This window comes from Peromyscus leucopus, chromosome 4 (genome assembly GCF_004664715.2).
Source record: "Peromyscus leucopus breed LL Stock chromosome 4, UCI_PerLeu_2.1, whole genome shotgun sequence".
In the NCBI taxonomy this organism is placed as follows: Eukaryota; Metazoa; Chordata; class Mammalia; order Rodentia; family Cricetidae; genus Peromyscus; species Peromyscus leucopus.
The window spans coordinates 37,776,214-37,803,598 of record NC_051066.1 but is presented as its reverse complement, the minus strand read 5'-3'; the positions used below and the strand labels follow the sequence as shown (position 1 = coordinate 37,803,598).

At 44.0% G+C, this 27,385-nt stretch overlaps 1 protein-coding gene across 11 annotated transcripts in view; it reads left to right on the top strand.

The window, feature by feature from the left end:
- Rbms1 (RNA binding motif single stranded interacting protein 1) overlaps nucleotides 1-21,295 on the top strand; it is a 217,948-nt gene extending 196,653 nt beyond the window's left edge. For 6 of the 11 annotated variants that reach the window (XM_028867618.2, XM_028867549.2, XM_037204824.1 and 3 more), the window contains exons 7-15: nucleotides 8,026-8,141; nucleotides 8,990-9,039; nucleotides 9,163-9,256; nucleotides 11,503-11,550; nucleotides 12,439-12,489; nucleotides 14,879-14,989; nucleotides 16,016-16,096; nucleotides 17,741-17,825; nucleotides 18,577-21,295. In XM_028867618.2, coding sequence (XP_028723451.1) covers nucleotides 8,026-8,141; nucleotides 8,990-9,039; nucleotides 9,163-9,256; nucleotides 11,503-11,550; nucleotides 12,439-12,489; nucleotides 14,879-14,989; nucleotides 16,016-16,096; nucleotides 17,741-17,818 — 629 coding nt within the window. In that variant the 3' untranslated portion in view covers nucleotides 17,819-17,825; nucleotides 18,577-21,295. The remainder of the gene's footprint in view (nucleotides 1-8,025; nucleotides 8,142-8,989; nucleotides 9,040-9,162; nucleotides 9,257-11,502; nucleotides 11,551-12,438; nucleotides 12,490-14,878; nucleotides 14,990-16,015; nucleotides 16,097-17,740; nucleotides 17,826-18,576) is intronic. The other 5 variants (XM_028867677.2, XM_028868026.1, XM_028867823.2 and 2 more) reach the window with 3 other exon arrangements.
- The last annotated feature ends 6,090 nt before the right edge of the window (nucleotides 21,296-27,385 follow it).

Here is a 27,385-nt window from a genome sequence, read left to right as displayed (position 1 = left end):
TGTAGCCCTTAAACAGATGGGTCTTGGATGAGGTAGGGAAGGCCCACAATAGAAAGAAGGAGACAGACCTACTGTTGGAGATTGTAAAAATGAGTCATCTGCAAACACTTAGAAAAACCCACAGACATGGAAGAGTAAAGCATTGCTGTTGGGTGGGGTCCTGCTTTCTGTCTTACAGGACTCCACTCTCTTAGGGATCTAGAACCTGTGATTGAGAAATGAAGTGAAAAGGAAGTCTAGTTAAGAATCAGAACCCATGGGAGGTCTGTCCCTTTCTGAATAGAAACAGAAGGAGTGGATTGAGGGGAGGTGGGGGGGAAGGGAGGAGAGAAGGTCAGGATGTAAAATAAATGGATAAATTTAATTAATAAAAAAAGGCCAAAAACCCAATAAAAATGAGGCAAATGTGAATAAGTTGCCAGTATCGCTTTCCTCACACCTGTGTCTGAGACAAAAGCAGGTGGGGCCACCAGGTCCTGCCACGTGAGCCCTGGAAAAGATACACCCACAGGGCAAAGCCACAGCTGTGCCCCTCAGCTGGCCAGAAACAGGGCAAAACAGGAAGCAGTATGTATGTAGAAGATGAGTAATCATTAATGGTTGCTCACGAGGAACATTTTAGGAGCAAAGCCTGCCTGGGTAATTTCTGGCATATTCCTAGTTGAGGTATATTTTTAACTTGTAATAAATACATTTTTTAAATTTTTAATAAAAAATCATATTTTAAAAGCTAATCATAAAAAACACTTCATGTATGCATGGCTGGCCGTAACATTTTTTTGTATAGTCTCACAGTAATATGGAATGCCAACAATATCCATCCCATTTGAAAGTCTTCCATATTATCTCATCTCAAAACCCAGTGTGGCTAAGGTCTTGAAATTGTCCAGAGCTTTACAGGGCTTCCTAGGATAAAGAGAAAGCCTACATGGAGTTCTGCTTTTGCTTATGAAGCATTTTTTCTATATTCATTTTAAGCCTTGGAACCATAAGCATGTAGAGGCTAGAATTACAGTCAACAACTCTGGGTCTCTTTGTGCATCCGAAGTGTGATGTGCTGTCTTCGGCCACACAGCCAGTAAAGAAGAGTTTGTGAAAATGCTTCTTCTCTTCCCTGTAATTCATACCAGATGTTCTGGGGAGAGTTTCTGTTGTGATGAGACACCATGACCAAAAGCAACCTGGGGAAGACAGGCTTGATTTTCACCTTATAACTCTCAAGTCACTGAGGGGACTCAAGGACTGAAGCAGAGGCCATGGAGGGGTGCTGCTCACCTCGTTTGCACCCCATGGCTTGCTCAGCCTGCTTGCTTTTTTTAAATATCTTTTTTTTTAGAAAAAAATTTTATTCATTTTACATACCAATCAAAGATCCTCCTCTTCCCTCCTCCTGCCCCTCCAGCCTCTCTGTCCCAACCCACCCACCCCCATTCCCTCCTACAAGAAGGTAAGGCCTCCCATGGGGAGGTACACTTGGTAGAGGCAGGTCCAAGCCCCTCTCCTACCTCAAGGCTGTGTGAGGTGTCCCATCATAGGTAGTGGGCTCCAAAAAGCCTGCTCATGCACCAAGGATGAATTGTGATCCTATTGCCAAGGGGGGCCTTAAGCAGATCAAGTTACACAACTGTCTCGATATGCAGAGGGCCTAGTCCAGTCCCAGGCAGGCTCCATAGCTGTTGGTCTAAAGTTCGTGAGTTCCCACTAGTTTGGTTTGATTGTCTCTGTAGGTTTCCCCATCATGATCTTGATGCCCCTTGCTCATAGATTCCCTCTTCTCTCTCCTTGACTAGACTCCTGGATCAGCCTGCTTTCTTACGCCATCCAAGACCACAGGCCCAGGAGTGAGTGGCACTGTCCCCTCTCCCCTGTGAGCTGGCCCTTCCTACACCAATCATCAATCAAGAAAGGCTTCCACAGGCCAATCTGATGGGAGCATTTTCTCATTTGATATCCCCTTAAGTGACTCTAGTGTGTGTCAAGTTGACAAAAACCTAATGAAGGATACCAGATTTTTCTCAGCATTTCTACAAAAGCTCCAGCGTGTCTGCACAGTTTTCCACATCATAAACTGCTAAGGTCATCCTCTCATACTTCACTGCATTCAGTAATACTTGAACAGCATATCCAATGAGTTACACACACAGAACACTAAGATTACAACTTTAGGTCACAACAAATATTTTAGAAATTGCTCCATTTTCAGCCATGAACTCACAATAGAGTCGAGATAGTCTGGTAACTTCCTCCAAATACAGATCACTGGATTACGGTGTGTCTCAACATTAGCAGCCATGTGGTGTTACCTGCTTTCTGAATTCTAAGAGCATGCAGGGGACAGTGCCCAGCTGCTGTAAAGCAGAGCAGAATTCTGATGTTTGTTCTAATACCAGGGGTCAGATTTTCTGGGGAACCCACAACCAAGTCCTGACTTATTTTTCTGCTTCACAGTGAAGCAGATATTTAAAAAGAAAAAAAAAAATTCAATTTAAAGGCAGCTGAGGCCGGCTGAAGTATAAAGATGGGAAAAGCTCCTATAGTAAAAATGATTCCTGTAGCTTCTGGGAACTTCCATTTTTCTCTCTCCTGGGGTCAGCTCCCTGTGATACGGCATTTTTCAAGTAGCCATCATTATCAGAACTGATTGAGGTGGCTGATACTGGTCTTCCAGATTGGGGGAAGAAGCTTGTCAAGGACAGTTTACAATTTGCAATATGATGGCTAAGATCATATACTAAATAACTAGAAAAATGGGGGGTATGGAAAGAGAAGGCTCTCCAGCTGTTACTGCTGTCAGCATCTGAGCATGAAAGCAAGAAGAAAACCTCATTTAGGATGCACAGGGGAGGGGGGCGGGGAATGGTCTATTCTCTTGTGAACTGCAGAACGGACCCCAGGAGGCCAGGTAGCTAGGTGAACACAGGGACTGGCAAAGATCCCATTCTGCACCACAGTGCTCACAACAGGCACCCAGGAGTGATGTTTAGTGTGAATGTCAAGGAAGGCAACTGTGCACAGACCATCCCAGTCTGAGCTTGAGGAGCGTGATAAATACATGATAGAGACTGCAGCAAGGCATTGTGGGTATAGCTACTCCTGCTCCCTTAGGGAGTGTCAGCACCACAGGCATGTAAAGAGCTCCAGCTCTGTTGAAACATAGGAGGAACCAATAGTGCCATTACCTTAGATGGCTCTCAGGAGATGCCAGGAAATATGAGCTCAGTGTCTGTCTGTGGTACTGCCTGGGGCCCTTAGCAGTGTTCCAGGTAACACTATAGTTGTCAGAATTTGAAAGGTGCATGTTCCTGTTGGTTCCGATGCATAAGAAAATAACACGCCTTTAATCCCAGCACTTGGGAGGCAGAGGCAGGCGGATCTTTGTGAGTTCGAGGCCAGCCTGGTCTACAGAGCAATCCAGGAAAGGCACAAAGCTACACAGAGAAACCCTGTCTTGAACCCCGAGAGAGAGAGAGAGAGAGAGAGAGAGAGAGAGAGAGAGAGAGAGAGAGAGAGAGAGAGAGAGACAGAAAGAAAGAAAGAAAGAAAGAAAGAAAGAAAGAAAGAAAGAAAGAAAGAAAGAAAGAAAGAAAGAAAGAAAAAAAAGAAAAAAGAAAAATAATAACTTTCATGGGTTGGGTAATAAGAGATTGTGACCTGGAAAATCACACAAGATGTTAGAGCTCACGATTATTAAAGGTACATTCAGCCTAAGAGTACTTGCATACTTGGGAAAGTCCATTGGTTCAGGGTAGTTTATATATTTATATGCTGTCTTTATGTGAAGTAGATTAACAACAATGCATTGAGGGCTAGAGAGATGGCTCAGTAAATAAACTGCTGGCCCCATAAACGTAAGGACCTGAGTTCATATTCTTCGCACCCACACAAAAATTAGGCCATAGGCAAGCATATGCCTGCAGTCTCAGTACTGAGGAGGCAGAGACATGAGTATCTCTGGGGCTCCAAAAATAAGGTGGAGAAAGATGAGGGAGATAACAGACATCCCCAGCAGGCTTCCATGCCCATGTGAACAGCACACACAGAAACCATTCTTCAGAACTCTGTAGTTAGCCTTTACACACAAGGGTAAAGCATTGCTATTCAAGAGGCTGGAGAGTTGGCTCAGCAGTTAAGAGCTCTTATGGAGGACTTAAGTTCCCAGAACGCATGCTGGCCGGCTCACAACTGCTTTTGATTCCAAGGAACCCAGCAGTCTCTGGCCTCCATGGGCACATGCACATGTACATGCATATAATTAAAAATAATGAAAATCATAAAGAATTGTTATTCTAGAAAAATGATCCCATTAAAGATTGACTGTCACATACTAATCTTGTAAAGTTCACCCAGCCAAACTTAACTATTGCTCGGGCCACACTGCTGCTACTTCCGGCATGTCATTTGTGCCCTCCACATCTCCTTTCTGAAAGACAGTACGGAGGCTGCCTGAAGTGTCTCTGCTGCAGACCAAGCTGACATCACGCACGAGCTCCTGATTCTTCAGCCTGTACTTCAGGCTCCCAGAGGCAAGCTAAGGACCTGCACTGCGCTCCTGTATCTGGGAAGCACCAGAGAGGCTGATGAAGTGAGGCCGCCTGTCTGTAACAAGTTTACACACACACAAAGTCCAAAAAACCTGGCCTACTTTTTATTTTCCCACCCCCCAAAAAAGTCTAACCAAACTCATCCAACTGTTGCACAATGTCAAGACAACTGTCAGTTACAGTGAATTAAAACCTTGGTGGCTAAAAACACCAGGAAATCCCCTAACTTTGTGTGACTTGCTTTTTCTAAAGCAAGTGGGTGGTCTTTATGGTAAATCAGGCATTAAGAGCTCGTAATCATGGGCTCATTCTTAACAATGCCCCCCCAAGACAGTGGAGCAGTGTCAGGAAAGAGTAACAGCTGGGCTTGCATCTGTATTTGTTCCAGTGGGGCATTTTTATTAAAGCGCATGTGTCTACACTCAGTGTTCCATCCTGTTAATGACCAAACCGGCTTTCATAAGACGGCACGTCCTCATCCACACTGAACGCAAGCCCTGAGGAAGCTGCGATTTATGGATTACTGTACACCCTGCTCTTGTGGACCTAACACATAGTAGACACCAAGCTAAGCAGAGCAAAGAGACTTTTGATAGTCAAGGAAGCTGCTGGGATTTCTCTTGTTTCCCCTGGAGTATGAGGCACTCTCTTTTAGAGAAAAAAATCTTAATGCCAGCACAGAATAATAGAGTAAATATAGTTCCCTTTGAAAAAGAGCTACTCCCATTCTGTTCATTTCATGTTGGATGGTATACTTACAAACCCACCATCTCTGGACCTTCACCTCCACACCATACGGTTACTATCGCCTAGGATTTCGTTCTGACAGGGCGGAATCTAGATGCCTAAACACGCATGGGAAGCACGTTATCCCCACATAGAGCACTGGCCACTGAGCCTATGTGAAGTGCCTTGCTGCTTAGCTACTTAACCGGAGATGCACTTCAGAGTGAGCCCCGCCTGGCTGCCTTCTTTCTGTGGGAGAATTTTATGCCAATAAAAGAAAATAGTTTGCATTTCTGACAAGCCAAGTAAACCCAGAGTTAGTTTTTCTAAAGCCTCTGCTGGCAGTGTAGCCTCACTGTGAGTATGGGCAGAGGTCCAGCCCCTCGGGTTCTCTCAGGCTCACCCTGGCCCTGTGAGAACATATAAAACTAAGTCTTACAACCTGGAAGGGCACTGGGCTGAGCAGAGTGGATTTTGCCTGTCTCCGCTGAGCTCTTGCTTTGTCCTTTGTCATCAGCTGGGTCATGTTCCACCACCACAGCCTCTTCCAGCCGTGCCCACAACCTCACTCACACAGGGACCTGGGAGGGGCTGGTTTTAGTATCGGAATTGAAGTAGCCAGTTTTGAATGGCCTCCAAAGGTGAGAGTAACTTAAGGGAATGGCAGATGTGGTAAGTCCCTTCTCTCAGGAGGGCGTGTCTTTTATCTGCCTCTTTTGCTGGGATGCCATAATCTCAACTCTGGCTCCCATCTGCCCCATGGTAGTCCAGTTGTGGAGTTAAAAGGCCCGTTGGTCATGATTATTACAAAGTTGTCCTGACCCATTGTATCAAAATGTTTACCTTCTGTGATTATTAGGTAGAACTTCCAAAAATCACCACCTTGTATCAGTTGGACAAGTAGTATAGTTTAGTTCCATTTTGGGGAATTTTGACCTCTGCCCATCCATCTTCCATCGTCCTGATTCCTTATTCATGAAAGCCTGGGGTGGAAGAGTTAGAATCAGAAGGTAAACAAGAAGGTGCATGATATTTTTTCATCAGACACCTAACAGTTTTATTATTAGCTCTTCCTATCCTATATCAGTCCATTTTCATTACCATAACAAAATACCTGATGCGGAGTGGCTTTATAAACAAGGGGGTTATTTAGGTCATCGTTCAGGAAGTTGAAGGGCCTGGTGTCATCCACAGCTCAACTCCAGTGAGGATCATGTGGCAAAGCCAGTGATCTCTTTGGGGGTGGGGCTCACTCTTGGGAAAGCTTGAGAACTCATGGGAACCACGTTAGCTGCCTCTGAGGGCGTGGCCCCAGTGACCTAAGAGCTTCCTGCCAGGCCCCGCCTTGTCACGCTGCAGACTAAACTTGAACCAGAGGAAGATGAACTACATCCACACCGTAGTGCACCCTCTTAGAGGAGCTTTACTTACTTCTGGGGCAGCCAAGGGACACACTGGGAGTGCCAGACACTGGGGAGGGATGACAGCAGGTATTGTGTTGGTGTGTTGTAGGTGGTAAGACGCTCTTGCCTCTACCCTGTCATTAGTGGGTGGGTAATAGTGATATAAAATCAGAGATGAATTAGGATAAGAAGAGGCGAAGGAGAAAGGAGTCAATTCTCCACCAGTAATGTTTTTCTCTTTGTGGTTATTTAACTTTGAAAAGGAACTTGAAAGGAGTAATCGTGGTTCTACAGGAGACAAAGGACTGAGTGTGGGAGCCAGGCAGGAAGGTGCGAGAGCCTTTATTGCAGAACTAGAGGCGTACAGGAAAACACAGGACTCCAGGAACGTGCTGGTGTGTCTGTCACAGGAAAGCCAAGGGGAGGGAAAGCCAAGGATGGCCTCTGTGCCACCTGCGTCTCATTTTCGATGTCTGTCTTTTTTTTTTTTTTTTTTTTTTGAGCGTTCATTTCTTAGGTTTCTGTGGATCACAGTGAATGAATGGTAAAACAACTAAGTGGGAGGGTATGAGACACGGAAGAACCTTTAAATAAGGGCAGGTGTTTGTAACTTAAAAATTTCATTCATGTGTATGTACACATACGTGTGCTCACATGCTTGTGTGTGTCCTCACGGGCTAGAAAAGGCCATTGGCTCCCCTGTAGTTGGAGTTAAATACGGTGATTTTAAGCCACCTGGTACGTGCTGCTGAGAACCAAACTTGGATTCTCTGCAAGAGCAGCAGGTGTCTTAACTACTAAACTGTCTCTGCAGCCCCACGGCTCTTGTTAGTACAAACGGGCCCTGTCCGTATTTATCTATTGATGGAACCAGCATGTAATAAATGCCTACAGAGTGACCACTGTACAGAGTAGGCACTGGGGACATGGTGATAACTAAACAGACAGGGAGAAAAGACAGACAGACCCCACTCTCACGGACAGCTATAAAAGCTGTAAACAGAAGCATGGTGTGTGATGGACATGAGTTACTCTCTGCCAGGAGCAGAGCGCGGTCTGGGAAGCTAGACGAGTGTTCCAGGTCCCTCTTGGGGATTCTCTGCTCACTGTCCAGTGGTGGAACTGTAGAGGGTCCAGGGTGGAGAGAGTCACGGTGCTGCAGTGTCTAGAGGTGGCTTCTCCATGGCTCTCCAGTTCAGAGACATCAGCCGGCACTGCTGGAGTCCCAGGGCCTGAGCTCCTGCCTTCCAAGCGTTCCTCCTCCTCGGCACTACTAGTGCTCTGGGAAGAAGCCCCTCCCATGTTGTCGGACACAGCTATGGTTGTGCGCTCATGTGGTCTTCCTGTGTCCACAGCTCCTACAGAACCGTTACTGTGCAAGTTTGCCGATGGAGGACAGAAGAAGAGGCAGAACCCAAACAAGTACATCCCTAATGGGCGGCCATGGCACAGAGAAGGAGAGGTGAGACTTGTAAGTCCTTTCTTGGAACTTCAGTGTGGGTGTGCCCTCGTGAACACTTAGGGGACGCCTGAGTGTGCATTCCCCAGGAGGACAGGTAGACGATGGGAACAGCCACACTGCGCTGTAGTGAAAGGATGACTATGAAGGTGTTTGAGTGTGGAGGGCTCTGATTTTTCAATACATTTACATTAATCATATTCAGGAATCTGTCCTTAACACTAAAATAAATAGTATATTTGTCACTGAGAATTTGCCTTTATATTCTGGATTATTTTTTTCTTATTAAAAAAAATGTTGTGCCATACAATATATTCTGATCATGCTTTTCCCTCCCCACCTCCACACTGTCTGTCTGTCTGTCTGTCTGTCTGTCTGTCTCTCTCTCTCTCTCTCTCTCTCTCTCTCTCAGAAGTAAACAAACAGGCAAATAATCTTTTGAAGCTTTAAAAAAAATTCAGTGTTTTAATGCAACATTGGGCTTTCTCTTGTATTTATTTCAATGGATTTTAGCGTTTAAGAAGATCATAAAGAACCCAGAATGTGTGGAGAAAATGTCTTAAACCTGTGGTCTCCAGTGACAGCCACACATAGCCCTCTGAGCATGTGATGCCTGGCTATTTTCCTGGAGGGATTGGTTTCTACTTAATTTTCAGTAGCTCCCTGTGGTAATGGCTGCTGTGGGGGGTACACAGTGGAGCTCAGTTCTCATAGACTTTGTCCCCATGCTTGGCTAACAGAAACTTCCAATTTTATCAAAGGCGACTATTATCACCTTATGCCACGGGGATTCTACAAAATACAGTTTTCCAGTAGTGCCTTTCTAGACGGATTTTCACGTTTCCTTCTGCTTCCTGTAGGCTGGCATGACACTCACGTATGACCCGACCACAGCTGCTCTACATAACGGGTACGTCATTAGGATAAATGCATCGTAGCTTGAGGGACAGTGAAAGTGAAGAGTGTCAGACATTGTGCCGTGAATGATTCCATTGGAAGGATGACTTAATAAAGGCTTTTGTGTTTGTTCTAGATTTTACCCTTCACCATACAGTATTGCCACAAACCGAATGATCAGTCAAACTTCTCTTACACCCTATATTGCGTCTCCCGTGTCCGCCTACCAGGTTTGTACCTCAGGACCCGACAGCAGGGCACCGTGCATCTCTGCTCCATTTTTATGTGTCTTCACCTTCTGAACAGTTTCAAAAATGAAATCTAAGTCAAATTTGATGCAGCTTGGAGACCTAGTTTGGAAGAAGCTGCCTTTTATTTGGCGTAACGATTTGCTCCTCTGTGTAGGAGGATGTAAAGCCAGGGAAGTGGTTGGAGTCATCACATGGTCCTTGAATTGGGATAAGCCCCCATGTACTTCCTCTATCACATGTCCCAGAAATTGAAACGTGTGAGCGTCACAAAATAGAGCGCAGGTGTGGGCTCCCATTTGTTTACTCATGAGCAAAAAGAGATAAAAAAGACAGTTGGAACTGCTCACACAGAGATTGTCTCCAATGGGTGACATTAACTGATGCCATTGAGAGTTGAGGCCCTTCCCCTACCAAGACACAAGAGGCCATTAGCTCCTGTTGCATTATTTTGTGAGGAGACTTTACCTTTGACTCGAGGGAGGAATCCTCATTAAGCTCCTTGTCCAACACTGATCTGATGGTATAACAGGGCTCGTGAGGCACATGGGTCTTTCTCTTCCTGTAGCCATCTTCCCCTCAACAGGTGTGCTGCCTGGGCCCAGACAGTGTTGTTACTGAGTTCAACTCCTGACCTGTGAGGAGTTCTCTACTGTTGACTGCTGGGATCTCGTATGACTAAACTTGGAGTGTTCCTGTTTTTGAAATTGAATTAGATGTTGTAGTCCTGATGTCTGAGGTTAGGGGACTACAGCATCTGATCTAACAACTGTGCTGTTTGGTAGCCATAAACCTCAGTTTCCTCATCTTTAAAATGGGGATAATAATAGCTTCTACCTTATAAACTTGAGAGAGTTCTGAGCACTAAATGAAAATGTGAAGAGCTCCACGCTGTCCTGGTATGTCACTAATACTCAGTAAATATGAGCTGGCAGCAGCAGCACTGTATATGAATTGCACGTTTTCAGTAATGGTCAGTATAAGGCAATATCAAAGTTAGCTGTTAAAATAACGTTGAAAACTAGAAGGTTGCATACCGAAAGCAGTCTCACAGCAGTGTCTGCCACCTTTAGCCTGTAGGTTCAGGCCCTGCCCCTCCCCCCAATTCTGCACACCTTTCCTTTCCTTTCTCCTCCCTGGGTTAACTCTGATGTGTCAGGCTTCTGAACATAGTATTCACTTGTTTAAGTCTCTTCAGAGGTTGAAGAGTTAAGATCCCAGTCTTTTTCTTGCTTCTCAGGGAGACGGAGTGGATATAGTATATCTCCCTTCATAAGCAGGGTTTACAGCTGATATTAAAATGTCATCTTTGATGATCTGAAAAATGGCGCTCTGTCATGTCTATGTCGCTAAAAATCAGCACAAGTTTGAGCTCACTCTTAAGTACACAAAAGACTGTTCATTATCATGTTGCTATAGACATTTCAGCTCTTAATCCATCTCTCTACCACTGCTTTTCCCCTTTGAAGCAGTTAGCCTTTCAGTCATTTTATAGAATAAAAAGTCAGGAGATCAATGTTGGGAACCAACTGGACATGGCAAGCTGCAGACAACCTGTCATTTCCAGGCCTCATTCCCTCCTTGGGGAATGCTGTGTTTTTGTAAGACCCATGTGGAATTTATTCCACTTGCCTGACGCTCAGTGGCACAGCCTCTCAGATGGTGCCCATCCTTATATGGTCGGTGCCAAGCAGAGGTGAGTGGATGTGCCCCCAAGTAATCCATGGTCCCCTTTAAGGTGTTCGAAAAATGTTGTTTATGTACAATTAGTTTGGGGTGGGGGCTCTTTTTATTTCAGGTGTTCAAAGAACCAATGGTAAAACATTCACGGATTGTTATTCCCATTTTATAAGTAGGGAACGTTGAGGAATAGAAACTGGCTGGCTGCTTAGCTGCTGAGAATAAAAACACGGGGTTCAATGTCATTGCTCCCTAACCCGATAATACTACAAGTGTTTAGACAGTTATAACCACAGAAGCCTATAAACATGGGGGACGTCTGGCCCAGATCGGGGTTTACAGGGGGCTGCTTGCCTCTCGTGATGTGTCTGTGAGGGCCCACACCCATGTTGGAGTTGGCTTTCTCCACTAAACCACCATATGCTTATGCAGTTGGATTTGAGAGAGTGGCATCCGCAAGAGAGCACCAGTACCCCAGTGGGAAAGGCTGCAGTCCAGGTAACTGCAATGTTAACAAGGCAGAAGCACTTAACTTTGGTCTGCCTTAGGTGGCAAAGGAAACCAGAGAAAACAAGTATCGGGGCCCTGCTACCAAGGTAAATGGCGCTACGTTCTTTCCCCATGACTCTTCCCCGCGCTCTCTCTGTAGAACCTCTGAAGTTAACACTCAGGGACAGGATGCAGGAGGGGTCTCCTAAGAACTGGAAGATAATGAATCTTACACGGTCCATAGACCTTGAAAAGCCATGGGCATCGAGACACAGACGACTCCTCTCTTCCGTGGCAGAAGGTTCATCTCCTTCCCGCCAGAAAGCCCGGCCCTCATGTCTGATTGCTCAGTTTGGAGGGTTACTGTGTGGATGCCCTTTTAACTTAACTGTTGATATCAAGATCTCATTCCCTCCCATTTAATATCCTAGGTCTGCATTTCAGACATTCTTTTTTCCTCACTAACTAGAAATTGTTGAGGGCTACACAAAATTTCTAAACTTGTTTTCCTGATTGTCAAAGAGATTGCATTTGGTAGTTCTTAATAAATAGTATGTGCTTGGAGGGTTAGTTTCTAATGAAATGTTCTACAATTAATCCTCATTCATCAGTATTCCTAAAAACGTAGTTCATACCTTGATTATAACACTTGACTAATTTGGACTGTTTACATGTTTATTTCCTTCCCTTAGACAGTATCTTTATCAGGGATGAAGCCCATCCATGCCTTACCCACCTTCTGCTCCTTGGTCCCTAATATTCAGTAAATACGGACTGAGTGGGCAAGCTGACATTGGTTCTGAATGATCGTTTCATCTCATTTAGAGTGACCAGTTTGTCAGGAACTCTAACTGCCTTAACCTTTGTAATCATTGATAGTATTTTCTCCTTATCTTCCTTCTGTAGATTTTTAACACGATTAAAAAGAATTGTAGAGAATTAGATGATAGTTGCAGTAGAAATCAATGTTTCTTTCAAAATCCTCCCTTTTCTAGGTGCAAAGTCCTTCTTGGATGCAACCTCAACCATACATCCTACAGCATCCTGTAAGTTTCTCAAGTCAATGACTTTATGTCCTCTATGGAAGCTATGTGTGTAACCTGTTGAGTTAAAATTCCTCTACCAAAGATGGGGGAGCGGGGTGGAAAAACTCAAACACAGAATATGACAATGTGCCTGCTTATTATGAAGCTTGAAGTTACCTTTGTTTTAAAATGCGTTATTGGTAGACATTAATTTTTATGTAAGAACTTAATATACACCCTGTTTGAGGCAAGGTATTCTTTTTCTACTCACGCCAGTTTGGGAGGATTCCATTAGTTGAGTAACTAAATATTTTGCAATGCGTGGAAAGAAACGGCTTTTCCCTGTTGCATTCTTTGTGATTTAGACAGGAAGTTCAGATCCAGGCAGGGCTTTTCATCGGTGTCAGGACAAAGACAGCAGTACATTCCTCGTACATAACTAGTATGATTTCTCCATCAATTTCAACGTTCCTTATCCTAGTGTGTTATTTTAAAACGTACTTGATGTTTTTATACAGTGTCTTTGAGACATACACAAAATCCAGTTTGTTGAATTTTAAGCATAGAGTTAAAAAGTTAAAAACAAGTGTGTAGCACAAACTTACAGGTCAGACTGAGAATACCCATGATGACCCACACACTTGCCACAAAAGGGCCACCGATCGGCCCCTTCATTTCTAGTTACCAGTGCAAATTAGGCATTCTCATATGCAAGATACATCACAAGGTTTATAATACAAAAACCAGATCATTTGATTAGGAAAAGAACTCAACTCTTGGCCTTAAAATGAGATGGGGATTTCTCTCACAATTCTTCAACAGTGGACATGGCAGGCAGTGTGAGACCATGTGGGTAGAGTAGCAATCGGGAGCACATGATGGACAGGAAATGCTGACACAACCATTCAGATGCAAATAAACTGTGTCTTGTACCTGTTCTCATGCACACACACACATGTCCAGAAGTCCACACATCCTACATTCGTGTTCATGACACCCATCCACACATTCCCACGGCAGTCTGTGTCCCAATACTTGATGATCTATATGGAAAGTTAGAAGTCAGTGCACTCTTAGTTTGAGGACCCCTTAGTGCTTTGGTGATACCTGTGGGTGAGGAAGAAAGGTCAGGAAACCCCTTCCCCATAGTCTAGACTTCGAATCATTTTTGTCATTCTGTGCTTTTGGATGATGAACCTAAAAAATGAAATGTATCCTTTTTATTTTCTTTTTGGTGAATTTAGATGCAAGTACTGTATATATTTTAATTTCCCTCTTTGAGGAGACCTGTGTTACTATTATCCACCCAGATTCAAACTATATGAAACACCTGCTCGTGCCCTGGACTGGTATCTGATTCTCGGTAAACACCAGTGTGTTTCAGGGCAGTCGGCTGCAGTGATCCCCAAACCCGTGTTCATGTTTGTGGAGTAGAACAGAATCCTAGCATGCTATAACAATTAGGTGATTGCAGAGATGGGAAGAACGGTAAAAAATCCATTGATGATGTAGAGAAGTTTAGACAGATGTCCAAACAATTCAGTTTTGGTTGCTACATAGTCAGGAAAGCATGCTCTAGCCATTACAGTTGATGGCAGCAAGGGCAGTTACCATTTCTAGTAGAAAGCTAAGTTAAAATCAAGAGCCCACAGTAGGAAATGGTTCATGTTCTCTGCAGAATCTAGCTCTCAGTTAGATGCTAATACTGGTTCTGTTAAAGATATCACAGGAGTGGGTTTTTCTTTTCTTTTCTCTGTTTTCTTACATACATTGAATTGATTTTTTGATGGCAAAAAATTTCCAAGCAAAATAAGTGACCATGGAACTGGAGTGGAATTACTAAGATTGGTTTCCCAGACACGGGACAGGAAGTTCTGAAAAATACCCCGAAATGAAGAACGTACTCTTCCTACCTACTTCATCTTGAACCAGATGACTCTCTGTAAAACATGTTTAAACAAGCTGCTGTGCTGATCACATTTTCATTGTTGTTTGGGGGGGGGTTGTGGCTATAGAAAACAAAAGTTATTTCTCCCCCCCCCCACCCACCCAACATCTGGCAGCCATGGCAATGTTTGTTTGCCATAGTCAAACAAGTTGGCTGAGTTTGTTTCATGTTACAGCCCTTCTGCTGGCCTGCCTGGCTTTACAGTTAGGTCAAGCTGGACACAAGGATCTCAGTGGGGGGAAATAGCACTGCCATTTCCTCTCAACTCTTTATGAAAATTTCAGGAAAGCAGTGTGGGAGATTTGGGGGTCGTCGTCGTCGTCGTCGTCATTGGGGATACCTCTTGTAAGTTTGAGGGAGGTCATGTTTGCCTCAGCAAAGGCTTTTCCTTTGCAGATTGGAACTACAGAATCTTACTTCTCTCTCAGTCTGTCTTTTGTCGCTCTCTTCTCCCCTTCTCAGGGTGCCGTGTTAACTCCCTCAATGGAACACACCATGTCACTACAGCCCGCCTCCATGATCAGCCCTCTGGCCCAGCAAATGAGTCATCTGTCGCTAGGCAGCACCGGAACAGTAGGTGGCAAATTAATGTCCTGGGTTTTCGCAAATAGAGGAAAGTGAATTATGGAAACCCGTGTCTTCCCTAATGAGAGCATAGGTTGAGGGGGAGGGTGATAGCAAAGATTGTGTCCGGCCCTCTCCCTATCTGGCACTGCCTTCCACAAAGTCAGCTAGGACTCAGAAAATTCTCGATTAGTGGATGACCTGGATATATCTCCCTCACACACGCAGCGCCCACACATGCCCCTGTGTAGCTTTTATAACCCATGTTACAAGCTGCAGGTCACCGAGGATAAGATGCGCAGGTCACAAAGGACAGGCAGTGTCTCCTCGGCATTTGCTGTTCTTTCCTGCAGCGTTCCAGCACCGCATTGCGGTTTTCGTAGTGGCTTGTTTTCCTACACTCCGAGGGACTGGCAGGGTTAGGAGGCTGGGTTAGTACGAGGCCACGTGTAAAGATGGACAAAGGCATCCAGCTCAGCCTGTGTTTGTGGTGGCTGCAAAGGGCAGAGGGCAGCGTGTTTCCCCTCTTATTCTGAAAACCAGCAACAGCTTCTTGGGAAAGTGAATCCAGGACAATACACAGCCTAGAAATCGGCTGCAGAGTCCACCTGCCTTTGGGAAATGAGACGGCTGAAATGGACAAAGAAGGGCCGCAGGACCGGTTAAGGGTCCCTTCGGGTCTCTCCCCACACAAATAGTATGAGGCATCACCTCGGGGGATAACCAGAAAATAACGTGGCCTCTGGAGGAGAGATTTGTATGATGATTCTGAATTACTGCAGATGAGAAACCTTAATGACCTTCACACGGGCACATTTTTTTGTTGGTAAAAATTCAAAGAAACACAGCGTTTTCAGTTTGACCTTCCAAATGACACATTCATAGGCAGTCATTAAGCTTTGAGGGGAACCCATATAAGTTTTTTCTTTGAGTCGTCTAAGTAGCCATCTCCGACCCCAACCCCTCCCCCCAACCCAGTAATCTGAATTTTGCATGGCTTGCTGCTGCATACCCTGATCACCTTCTCCTTTTCAGTACATGCCTGCCACGTCAGCCATGCAAGGAGCCTACTTGCCACAGTATACACACATGCAGACAGCAGCGGTTCCCGTTGAGGTTGGTATAGAGCATCCCAGTGGTCACGGTGGCAGTGGTTGGTGTAGAGCATCCCAGTGGTCACTGTGGCAGTGGTTGGTGTAGAGCATCCCAGTGGTCACGGTGGCAGTGGTTGGTGTAGAGCATCCCAGTGGTCACGGTGGCAGTGGGTTGTTTGCCATCCGAGTCATTGAAATAAGAGTAACAACAACAAAAATCTATCAACCGTCAAATATTTTCTCAAGGCATAGCATAGTAGCACATGCCTGTTATCCTAGCAACCAGAGAAGCTGAGGCAGGAGGATCCATGAGTTCAGGCCAGCTTAGGCTGTGTAAGCAAAGAAATGGTTCAGAAAGAGTGTGCACTTAGCATTTTTCAACTGTAAAACACACTCTATGCAAATTAGTATAGCAACATCCAGATACATTGTATCCCCAGAGCCCCCCCCAAATAACTTTGCAATCTTGTAGCACATTTCATAGTACTTTAAGGCTCTGTCTTGTTACCCCAAAAGATTTTACTCACAGGCACATTAAGATAAAATTGGGGTTTGCAATTCTAGTTCTAAAGATTGAATCAGTGGTAATAGTTATTATAGAAAGAAACGGGTCATAATTCAGATGATGGAAAAAGAAAAACTGGTATTCCTAAGTTGCAACAATCGTGAGGGACAACTCTCCCTGATTTTACAGCCAACTACTCTTGGTTAGTATCTTAGAATATATTGCATCTGTAGAAGTCTGACATCTGAATTACGAGTGGACAGGAAGCATAGTGTTTTCCTGCAGTGTCCTCAAGGATCAAGGAAGTTTATCGGTCCACTCGCCTTACCCACTCTGCAGATCCCAAAGTTCTTGGGAACTCTGGTTGTCGTATTTGCGTGATCGTACAACTTTGAACAGCCACAACTGCCTGAACCCACAGGATTTTGCGTGCAGTTCTCCAGAACATGAAACCTCCAGAACAATGAAAAACAAACATTTTCTCTGTAGCTACTTCAGCAAAGCCTGGCCTGTGCTTTTTCAAGCATAATTTGAGCTGAGCCAAGACAAAATCTCCAAAGTACTCTGGCTTTTTGTTTTATTCCTGATTTACTCTCACTTTAGTGGAGGTTCCACCAGGGCCTGTCACATGAGCTATGTCCATGTCCCTTCTAAAATCATGACCTCGCTCTGGAAGCCAGGCAGGCTGTGAACTTGCAGCCCTTCTGTCTCTCACGTAGCTGAAGTTACAGTCCCTGCTTCCATTTACTGAGTTGATTCACACTTTTCAGCATATAAGTATTGGGAAGTTCGATTGTGAGGTGCAGGTGATGCCTTCGGGCAGCAGTTGGTGGGGGGAATATGACACGCAACATTTGCACACTGTGACTCAGACTCTAAAGTCTGAAAATACTGAATTATAAACTATATCTGGCTTCAAGGAGACGAAGCCAAGAAATTTCTTTGATCAATATTTAAGTTAAACATTTGAACAGGAGGTTCTTGGGGTCTGTCATATTTCAGCTGCATTAGGGCAGTGATTAGCCTTAAAAGCTCTGTTTGACTTGAAGAAATTCACTTTGAAGAGTGTCTGTATTAAGGTGTATGTCCTTGGACTCAGGCCTTAGCAGCAGAGTTACGATTTCATTGCTAATGTGTCTCATGCATTCTGCTTTGTTGTAGGAAGCAAGTGGCCAGCAGCAGGTGGCTGTGGAGACATCTAATGACCATTCTCCATATACCTTTCAACCCAATAAGTAACTGTGAGGTATGAGGGAAAAGTCTCCCTAACTGCAGGACTCATATGAAGCAGTGTGGGGTACTTTTATCAAATGATGCTTAGACTAACTTAGATTTAATGTGTTTATGAATTTACAGATTGTGTCTAGATAAGGAACAATGTTTTATATTAAAATCAAATATATATTTCCTCTACCCCAAAGTCATAAAATATAAAGCATCATAGAACATTGATTTCCAAAGCTGTCCTATATATAATAGAAGCATCCTATTTATATTGCTTAAATACTAAGGAGATACAGCTTAAGATGTTGCTTAATCAAGTCTCACAAGGTCAGCAGCATCTTGACTGTGAATTCAGATTGTTGGCATCCTCAGAACAAAAGATTATCTTACCAGCTCTCACTGGAGTCACAAATTTCAAACTTCACCCCACCACATGTATTTTAGTAAAATAACTCTTACATGGAATCCAGTTTCTGGATTGTCTTGTAACGATGTGTGTTGTTGATCTCAAATCACCCTTCATTTGAGACCCATGTGGAGCTGGCTCTGGCTGCCTGAGGGAAGAAAGTACCCTGCAAGTCCCAGATTTGAAAGGCGGACTCAAGGAACTGAAAGTGACCCTCAGATCCCCAGCTCATGTCCTTCAGTCTCACCGTGGATGGGCACAATCTTGTTCAGGCGTTTATTTCTCTAAAGCAAAAGCCGACAAGCCCTGCGTGGTGTGTTTGTTAAATCAGCAGAGACTGAGTTAGTCTCCTCTCTTTCTCTTCCAGATGGACCAAAGGGTGTTCTTACATGAAGAAGGGTGTGAAGGCTGAACAATCATGGATTTTTCTGATCAATTGTGCTTTAGGAAATTATTGACAGTTTTGCACAGGTTCTTGAAAACGTTATTTATAATGAAATCAACTAAAACTATTTTTGCTATAAGTTCTATAAGGTGCATAAAACCCTTAAATTCATCTAGTAGCTGTTCCCCTGAACAGGTTTATTTTAGTAAAAAACAAAAACAACAAAAAAAAACACAAAAAAAACAAAGATTTTTATCAAATATAATGATGCAAAAAAAGAAAAAAAAAAAGGAGAGAAAAAGAAAACTTCAATTTTCTGGGTATGCACAAAGACCACGAAGACTTATCCAAGTGCATGACCGGATTTTTGCGGTTTTGTTCCTTTTGTGTTTGATGCGTCTTTTTTTTTTCCAGCTGTATGAAATGGGCTTTTCTGAAGCTCCCACCGTCTGACGTCACCCATGGTGTCTGTGCTTGCCGTGAGAGTGCCGCTGTAAGCCAGTGTGGCCACCCTCGGTGTCTTTTCTTAGCTTTTCATTTTTCTTTCGACGTAGTGTGAAGTGTCTTATCCTTTTCTATGAATTCCAATTTGCCTTAACTCTTTTGATGCTGTAGCTGTTTCAGTAAAGTTAGTTCAAACTAATGATGTAGAATGCTTTGACCAAATGGGCTGGTCTAGGACGCCTTGTAAAAAACAGCAGCGTAGGGCTTTTAAAAAGGTAGTCAATAAAAGTTGCTGAAATTTTGGCTTTTTTAAAATATGTAGTAGGTGTTTTTAATGATTTTTTTTTCCACATAACGTGTAAGGTAGTGAAGTGCAAGAAGGGAGAACTGTTTTGTGTGAAACACATTTTCTGACTGGGGGACTTTTAATAGGGTGAATCGTTTGTAAGGCCGTACACCGACAGTTTCCTCTGATAGTTTGACCAATTTAGGATATCTGCTGTATGATGCAATGTAAAGTCTTTTTTGCCTTTTTTTTTTTTCAGGAAAAAAAAAAAAACAAAAACAAAAAACTTAATGATGTTCTAGATTTAGTGTAGGTAGCTTTGGGGCTGGGGGTGGGGGTGGGGGAGGGGAGTCACCGAATGTTTTGTCCTTTATACTAACGATAGTGCTTTAGAATGAGAACCATGCCTGTGATCTGGCAAACTGAGGGGGGGAAAATTGTCGCTATTGAAACGAAATGGTAAAAGCTAAAAGTAAGGATTTCTCTTCAAACCTGAGCTGAGATATGAACAGAAGAAAAAACGATTGGCTACTAGCTCTCTCTCGTGCGTGCTTGCTCACTAGCTCGCTCGCTCGCTCTCTCTGAGGTCGATTTGAAAAACTAAAAAATGACTTGGCACTTTTAAAGGTAACTTCACCAAAGACCGAAGAGCCAGTAGCCAGTAACTCCACCTTGTCTCAGCATCCCATTTTCTCTGCTCTTTATTTTTGCCGGACCAGTTTGCGGTTAGGAGAATGTGCCTTTTTTGTACCTTTGCATTAGGTTTTATAATTTTAACTGATGTATGGACTCACAGAGACAAATTTAAAAAAAAAAAAAAAAGCATGAAGGAAGATTTGAATCCAAGCAGTGCCACACTTTAAGTCATCACTACAGGTGTTCAAGTGTAAAGAAAACCAACTTTGAAACTATGAAATTCCTGATTCATAAATACAGTTATTTCTACTTTAGTACATATGAGATAATTCATTGTTATTAATGCTCTTTTATTAAGGCAATTGCATACGTTTTAAAAGCAATGGTAAATTAAGTTGTCTTCCAAAACTGTGTACTTGTCTGGTCAGCTACGTTTGATCAGTTATCTACCTCAGAGGCTTTTTCTTTTGTGCTGGGACAGGTTGCTGGCCCTCCCTGTTTCCACCGACCAAATCCTCCTAGCTCGGGAGCTAGGGCTAAGCAGTTACTTCTTTTGAGTATTTTTTAGTTCTTAAATTTTATTGCTTGTATTTGATGATAGATGTCAGTGACATTTCATAGTTTCAAACGTCCTTGCTGCTCTGAGAAGTGTAGATTCTAGTGAAAATTACATAGTCATAAGAGAAATGTGTTTTCGTTTTTGTTCTTGTTTCTTTTGTTTTTTTTTTTTTAAAAGAAGTTGTGGTATTATTGGTTCTATGCTCCCTAAAACATTCTGCTTTGTGGAAGTCCAGACTGAATGCAGCACCCTCCGTATACCTAGTATGTTTATCAGCCCGGGGCTCTCACTACTTGATATTTTTTCCATTAGTTACGACAGAAAGACGGTAGCTCAGTCGGTAGGGGAGGGGAAATCTGCTGCTAGGTATGTCTGAACTAAGTGCCATACTCGTCTGGGTCAGATTTGGGAAACAACCTCTGTACATATTAAAAAAAAAAAAAAAGTCAGTTAAACATCACATAGTAGACAGCCATTAAATTATAAAAAAAAAAAAATTAATTTATGAAGAAAGACCTTTTGTACAGATTGAAAAAACAGATTTTCATAGAGATATCTATATGATCAAGAGAGTTAATTTTTTATTTTTGTTCCTACTAGTGCTCCATACTTGCCAGCGGTGACTTTATTGACCGGCTCCAGATGACTCTGTAGTTTTCTTTCCTAGGACTTGTTAAACGCCAAAAGACATTTTTGAACTGTACATTTGATCAGATTGTTAGCTTTTTCTGTTTTATTTCTTTTGAGAACCTTTGAATAAAAACATCTGAAACATTCCTCTTCCTGTCGGTTTACTGCAGTCGGTGAAGCCCACATCAGAATCCCGTTTCTCTTCTGCCTCACTCTTCAGCTCAGGACATTGGTTCAGAAGTAAACTGAAAATTATGTCAGATTCCCTATGTCCTGAAAATGCCTCTTCCTGCAGGGGACTGAGAAACCTTCTCACCTCCTTGTTATCATTGTTTAAATCTGTGCTGTGACCTTAGAGGTCACATCTGACCTTGTCATAAGTCCAGCCCCAAATACCCCACTCTTGTTCTGTTTAGTTTTTTTTTGTTGTTGTTGTTTTTTGTTTTTTTTTTTTTCTGGTTGTTTTATGGTATTGGCAACAACCCTGGGCCTCTGACATCCTAGGCAGCTGCGCTTGCAATGAACTATATCCTCAGCCCTAGATAAGACTGAAAAATCAGATCCCCTTCCTTACAGCTGCCCATTGTTAGAACAAAATAGACATTTTCTTATCTGCAGCCAACACCAACACGCCAAAGTGATCTCACCCCATTAAACCACAGCCTTTAAAAAGTGGCCTCGTGTTACTGTTCCCAATAGGAGGCAGCCATGCAGCATTCATGGGGTGGGGGGTCTTTCTTTCCCCTCCCTGACTTGCTTTGTTGGAGGCACGTACTACAGAAAATTGGCTCCTGCCCACAGTGGAGTGAATGTCTGGACGGAGTTTGTGTAGTATTGCCTGTCCATTGGCCCGGCCGCAGTAGTTAAGGAGGGAATAAGAAGTTCCACTGCAGTTCTATAGGCGTTTATGTACTTATCGTGTGTCTGTTTGGTTGAAGGCTGTTCATGCGCCACAGCGTGCACGAGGCGGCGGTCAGAGGACAACTTGTGTAAGTTGTCTCTCTCTACCATGTGATCTCTGGCCAGATCCCAGTCACAAGGCTCTGCTGCAAGCACATTACTCACGGCACCACATCGAGTGAGTGGGCCCTCACTCCATTTCAGAATGATTCCTGCAGTCCCTGGAGTGCAGTATGAATCAGATAAGAATCAGTGAGATTCCCTTGCCCACCACAGCTGAGAAAACCCTAGTGCTTGGTGGCTCCTTGAGGAGAAGAAGCATGTCCCCTTGATGCTGACCGGTGCCTCAAAGACAAAGATGCCATAGCATAGGAAAAGCATGGCCTCAGACAAAAAGGGCATCTCAAAATGTAAGCTATAGACTCTACCATGCGTACCAACCAGACACTTACGTGTCCTTCCCTAGGAATAATGGCAGAGGTCAGAGGAAACACTCAGGTGCCTGGCGCCTGGGGCTTGGTTAACCTTTCCTTTGTTCTAGTGTTTGTCTCAGGTTCCGTGGGTACCACCTGATGACATTAAACAGTCATCCCTTGACATCCGCAGGGCACGGATTCTAGGACTCCACAGATGCTAGCATGTAGTATTTGCATACATCTGCCCTATTGTTAGAGTCGTCATGAGATCTTGTATGATGCCCTAATGCAACATAATGCTGACAGTTATTATAATGTAATGTTCAGAATGACAGGAAGATCATGCATGTGCAATGCAAAGGTTTGTTTTTTTTTTCCCCAAATATTTTCCATCAAAGACTGGTTAATTCAACACATGCAGAATGCATGGATACAGGGCCTAGCCCTAGACGTTCCTGAAAGCTCTTCTGTGTAAATGGAACTTGACCTCATGCCATATTGGCTCAGTACACAGAAGGGGCAGCACTTTGTGGATAAACCAAACTTTGCTGAAAGGTTCATTGGTTCAACATTACCTTTTAGGCTGAGAAGTGGGAAGGTTCGAACTGTGGATTGGAAGAAGGGAAAGGAAAGATACAGCAGTTGCTCTCTGGCATGTGATGGTTGCCTTTGGTAGCTTGGGCACTGCTGGAGTCCCAGTCACCCCAGCATCCATGCCCTTCATGAGTAGTGGCACTCTATGTCCAATGGAATGTGAATACTATAATTCTACATCTTGAATTACATGCAGTAACAATGGGAGAAATGTGATGCTTCCTAACCTGTCGGGCTATTTAAATGCTGACACCCATCAGGTAGTAGCCTCTCCCCAACAGCTGGGCCAAAAGAGGAGAGATCTAGTAACATTGTTACAAAGATCATTTCCTGTCGCATTCTCTCTCCCTTTCCACAAAAAGCTTAGGATGTCCAGTAGCTAGAGGAGGGTAGAGGACTCAGAACTTGGATTTGAGGAAAGCCAGGCCGTTTCTTCCCCTCAAATAGCAAAGCAATAAGATAAGCATCCTGAGCCATGGCTGGGTACAGGCTGGTGATCATGTGCTCTATGGCTGTGGGTGTGTTACTGGTCAGGATCTGGGATCAGCTGGGGTCACACTGGCCCAGCTGGGAGGTGTTGCATGCATAGCCTTCAGTGGGGATCAGCTGTTCAGCAGTGGAATTTCAGTCCAAGTCAGGCTCCAGAGTGTCTCAGGCACTCAAGCTTGATCTCTGTAGGGTAAGATCATGTTTGAGCTGGAGCCACTAGAGGAAGGATTTTTTTACTCACCCTTAGAGAAAGAGACCAGATACAGCTAGTGCAAATTGCAAGGCCAACCACCAGTGAGTATTGAATGCCTCAAAGCACATACCACTAGAGCCTGAATTTGGGCTTCAGTGTAAGGGTCTAAGCACGAGTTTATCGGCCTTGGAGATGGGGACAAGAACATACATTGTGAGCTTTGTGCTTAGACTGCAGAGTGACTTCGTGGGACTTCTAAGGCTCAAGGACACCAAGGGACAGAAGAGGAAGCCACCAGCCTGGCCAAACCACATGGCTGGGCATAAGAGTACCAGCAAGTCTCTCGAAGCTGCTCAGAATTAAAAGGAGGTGGTGGTGCCTTAAACACAAACTCAAAGGTGAAGATTTGATTTGGGGTATTCCATCATTTATACAGACACAGATCATGTAGGAGAACAGGCATTCCCCCACACACCCTCTGGTACCCTGAAAGCTGTTCCCCTACTTGAACACTTATTAATGCTTCCCCACACCTCACAGAGTATCTCTTGATAATAACCCTCAAACCTGTTTGCCAAGTTAAAACGGTTGCCATTTCACCTCCCAGTGTTGGTTGGGCCAACTGGAATAAGCCAGAATTCCACTCCAAAAGTTAGTCAGTCGTTCTGACGTGTGCAACTGGCATTCAACAGTGCAGTCCTCCTCTGGGTTGGACATTGCCTCTCAGCATAACCTCTTCCCCTCACTGCTGGCTGTACACCCAACACTACCAGCTCACCTTCCATGTGTGCCTCAGCGGACAGCGCTCACTGGACCACAAGGAGTGGCCTCAGGCGTTACCCATCTCCCTTGCCCTGCTCAATCTTCAGACACATGACAGTTTCCCTCCTGACTTCCTGGGGGACATAGTAGAGTCTTAAAATTTGCAGCTCATAGAAATCTGTGTTGCTCTGGTTATTTTGTTTAATATCAATAGTTAATTATGATTAAAAACATGCAAGGGAGTTCTGTGAAGTCATTGAAGACTTCATTGAAGAGAACTTGGATGACAGGAAACGTGCTCATGCCAAAGTGTTAAGTACAGAATTATAGATACTGTTATGATCCGAAGTATGAAACATTTAAGTATGAAAGATTAGGAGAAAGTATTTTGGAGTGCTGAGCAGTGAGTGGGTGAGGACATTATGGAAAGGGTTGTGGAACTTTTTGATATATTTCTGAATTTAAAAAAATACATCATTTATTTTATAAGCAAAAAGTTCTGAAGATACTTTCAGATCATTTTGAAACTATGCAAGTCACTGAGCTCCTAATATTGCAACTGCCCCAGGGCTGGAGAGATGGCCCAGTGGTTAAGAACGTAGCAACTCTCCCAGAGGATCCAACTTTGGTTCCCAGTACCCAGGTCAGGTGCGGGGTGTTTACCCACCAACCCCACAGCTCCCCAGAGTTTTCTTGAGTGTGAGCAGCAGGAAATATTACATAGAAGGATTTAGATTGTGGAGATAAACAGACAGAAAATAAAGGATAGCCTAGAGAGGGCCTGGAACCTATTCCAACGGGCCCTGACTGTCTCTGCCTCAGGGTATTTATAGAGATGCCAAGGGGTGGAGCAAAAGACCTCCCCCCAGCTCAGCCAAGTGCAGATCATCTCAGACACCTGCACTCAGGCCCGTGGTCCTAATCACCCTCTCTATGCGGACCTGCTGGGTAAAGCCACGAGGGGCCTGAAAACGGGTTCCCACAGTCGGGCGGCTCCCAACAACCTGTTACTCCAGATCCAGGAGATTCGACGCCCTCTTTCAGCCTCTGCAGGCACCAGAACAGACACATAAATATAAAAAATAAAGTTAAGCTACTGTACAACACATTGCAAGGCAAGACAACATGATCTGGTCCTAGACCTGAAGGAACAGTTGAGGAGAAATGTAAGTTTGTTGTCTTGAAGTGGCAATGTCCCAAGACGTAACAAAAGCAAGAGCTAGGTAAGTGTGGGAGCTCTGAGGGACTAAGAGCATGTCAGCAGTCCTCATGAGAGGCTCTTCTACACCAGCCCATTTCTCGTCACTGATCAGAATGACCCCAGGGCGCTCACTGCTTCCGAGGACTGTGAGAGGGCCAAGCAAATAGTTCAGTAGCTCTCCTCTTGCCAAAATGAGACTTGGAGCAAATGTCCAGAGAGGTGGCGTTTCTTTGCCACTTCTGCTCTGAAGATACCAATGTAACAAGAAGGCAGTCTATTGTCTTCTGGTTTTGTATTTAATCAAACAGAATATGGGATACTTTGCACACAGCGTTCTGACTTTTAACTGGCAATCATTTGCCCTCCTCCCCCATTGCTAGACTGTGGATCAGCAAGTATTTGTAATGGTGCTCGGATGCCTGCTTATTGAATAGGCTATTTCTTAAGGGGCGTGGCAAAGAACTGTTCACTGCAAGTGACTCTAGGAGGCTGTAGGTTCATAGCAGTGTGCTGAGTTATAAGTTCCAGCCGAAGGCTCTTAGGCCATGTGCTCCACCCCTCTTAGAGCCCATTGCACTCACTTGGAAGGACAAAAATCTTCTACAACAGCACAGATGTTCAGAACCTCCATTCACTTCTCCAGTTCACTCTGTAAATACACATGCACACACAGTGGAAGTGTGCATGGGCTCACCATACTTCTAGTAGCTTACAAAGCATTTCACGCTACTCTGGGGATGCTGTCTAGTCTTTCCCCTTCACCTGAAGCAGCAGCTCAAGGCTGTCACTAGACTGCACATCTGGGTAAGTGGCCCTTCCTGTAACTAATGCACTGGACAACAAGTGAATGGCACCTTCTGTTACCTCACCCTGCACCCTTCCTAGGAGTCTCACAAATGGTAGTGCATCTCTGCTTTACCAGCCAGCAGACCCTTGAGAGCTGATAACCGAGAACAGGGGCTCTGAGTGGCCTACTGTCAAAAACTGTTAACATTAGTTCTCATTCCTTCTCCTAAATTAAAGAGAGGTTTCTGTTGCCATAGTGTGTCTTTCCATTGGGATGGCATTTGATGTAGTAAATATTTAAAAATGTTTAAAACACCAAAGTCCTAAATACAGAACAAAGAACTTCTCTGATTTCTTTGAAGGTAAATTACTAGCCTATGACTCCATACAAAGGACATTCTGTATGATCACAATTCAACTCTGAAAATAAGGAAAGGAACATGACCACTGATAAACCCTCAGACCACAGTCAAGTTTCACCAGTGATTCTGGTTTCATTCTTTATTGCAAAAAGATCCAGCTGGAAATTACACAATGCACTCAATTGTCCCGTTTTTATTTTCTCTCAGTTTGAAGTAGCTTGTCTGTCTGTCCTTGACTTTCATGACTTGAACACAATTGAGGATTATAGACCAGATACTTGGGAACATATCCTCCAATTGGTGTATGACATTTCTGGGTCATCCACCACTGGCAGGATTACCAGCAAGTAAAGCTGGGTCCCATCAAGAAAGCATGATGTCAACTTGCTTTGTTTCCAATGATGTCCTGTTTCTCACTTAGCCACAGTGACATCTGCCAGCCAGGCATTATACTATAAAGTTACTCTTTGCTGCTTGGCAGTTCAGAGGTATCTTGTGGGAAGTACTTGGGAAATGCTCTTATCCTGTTACTC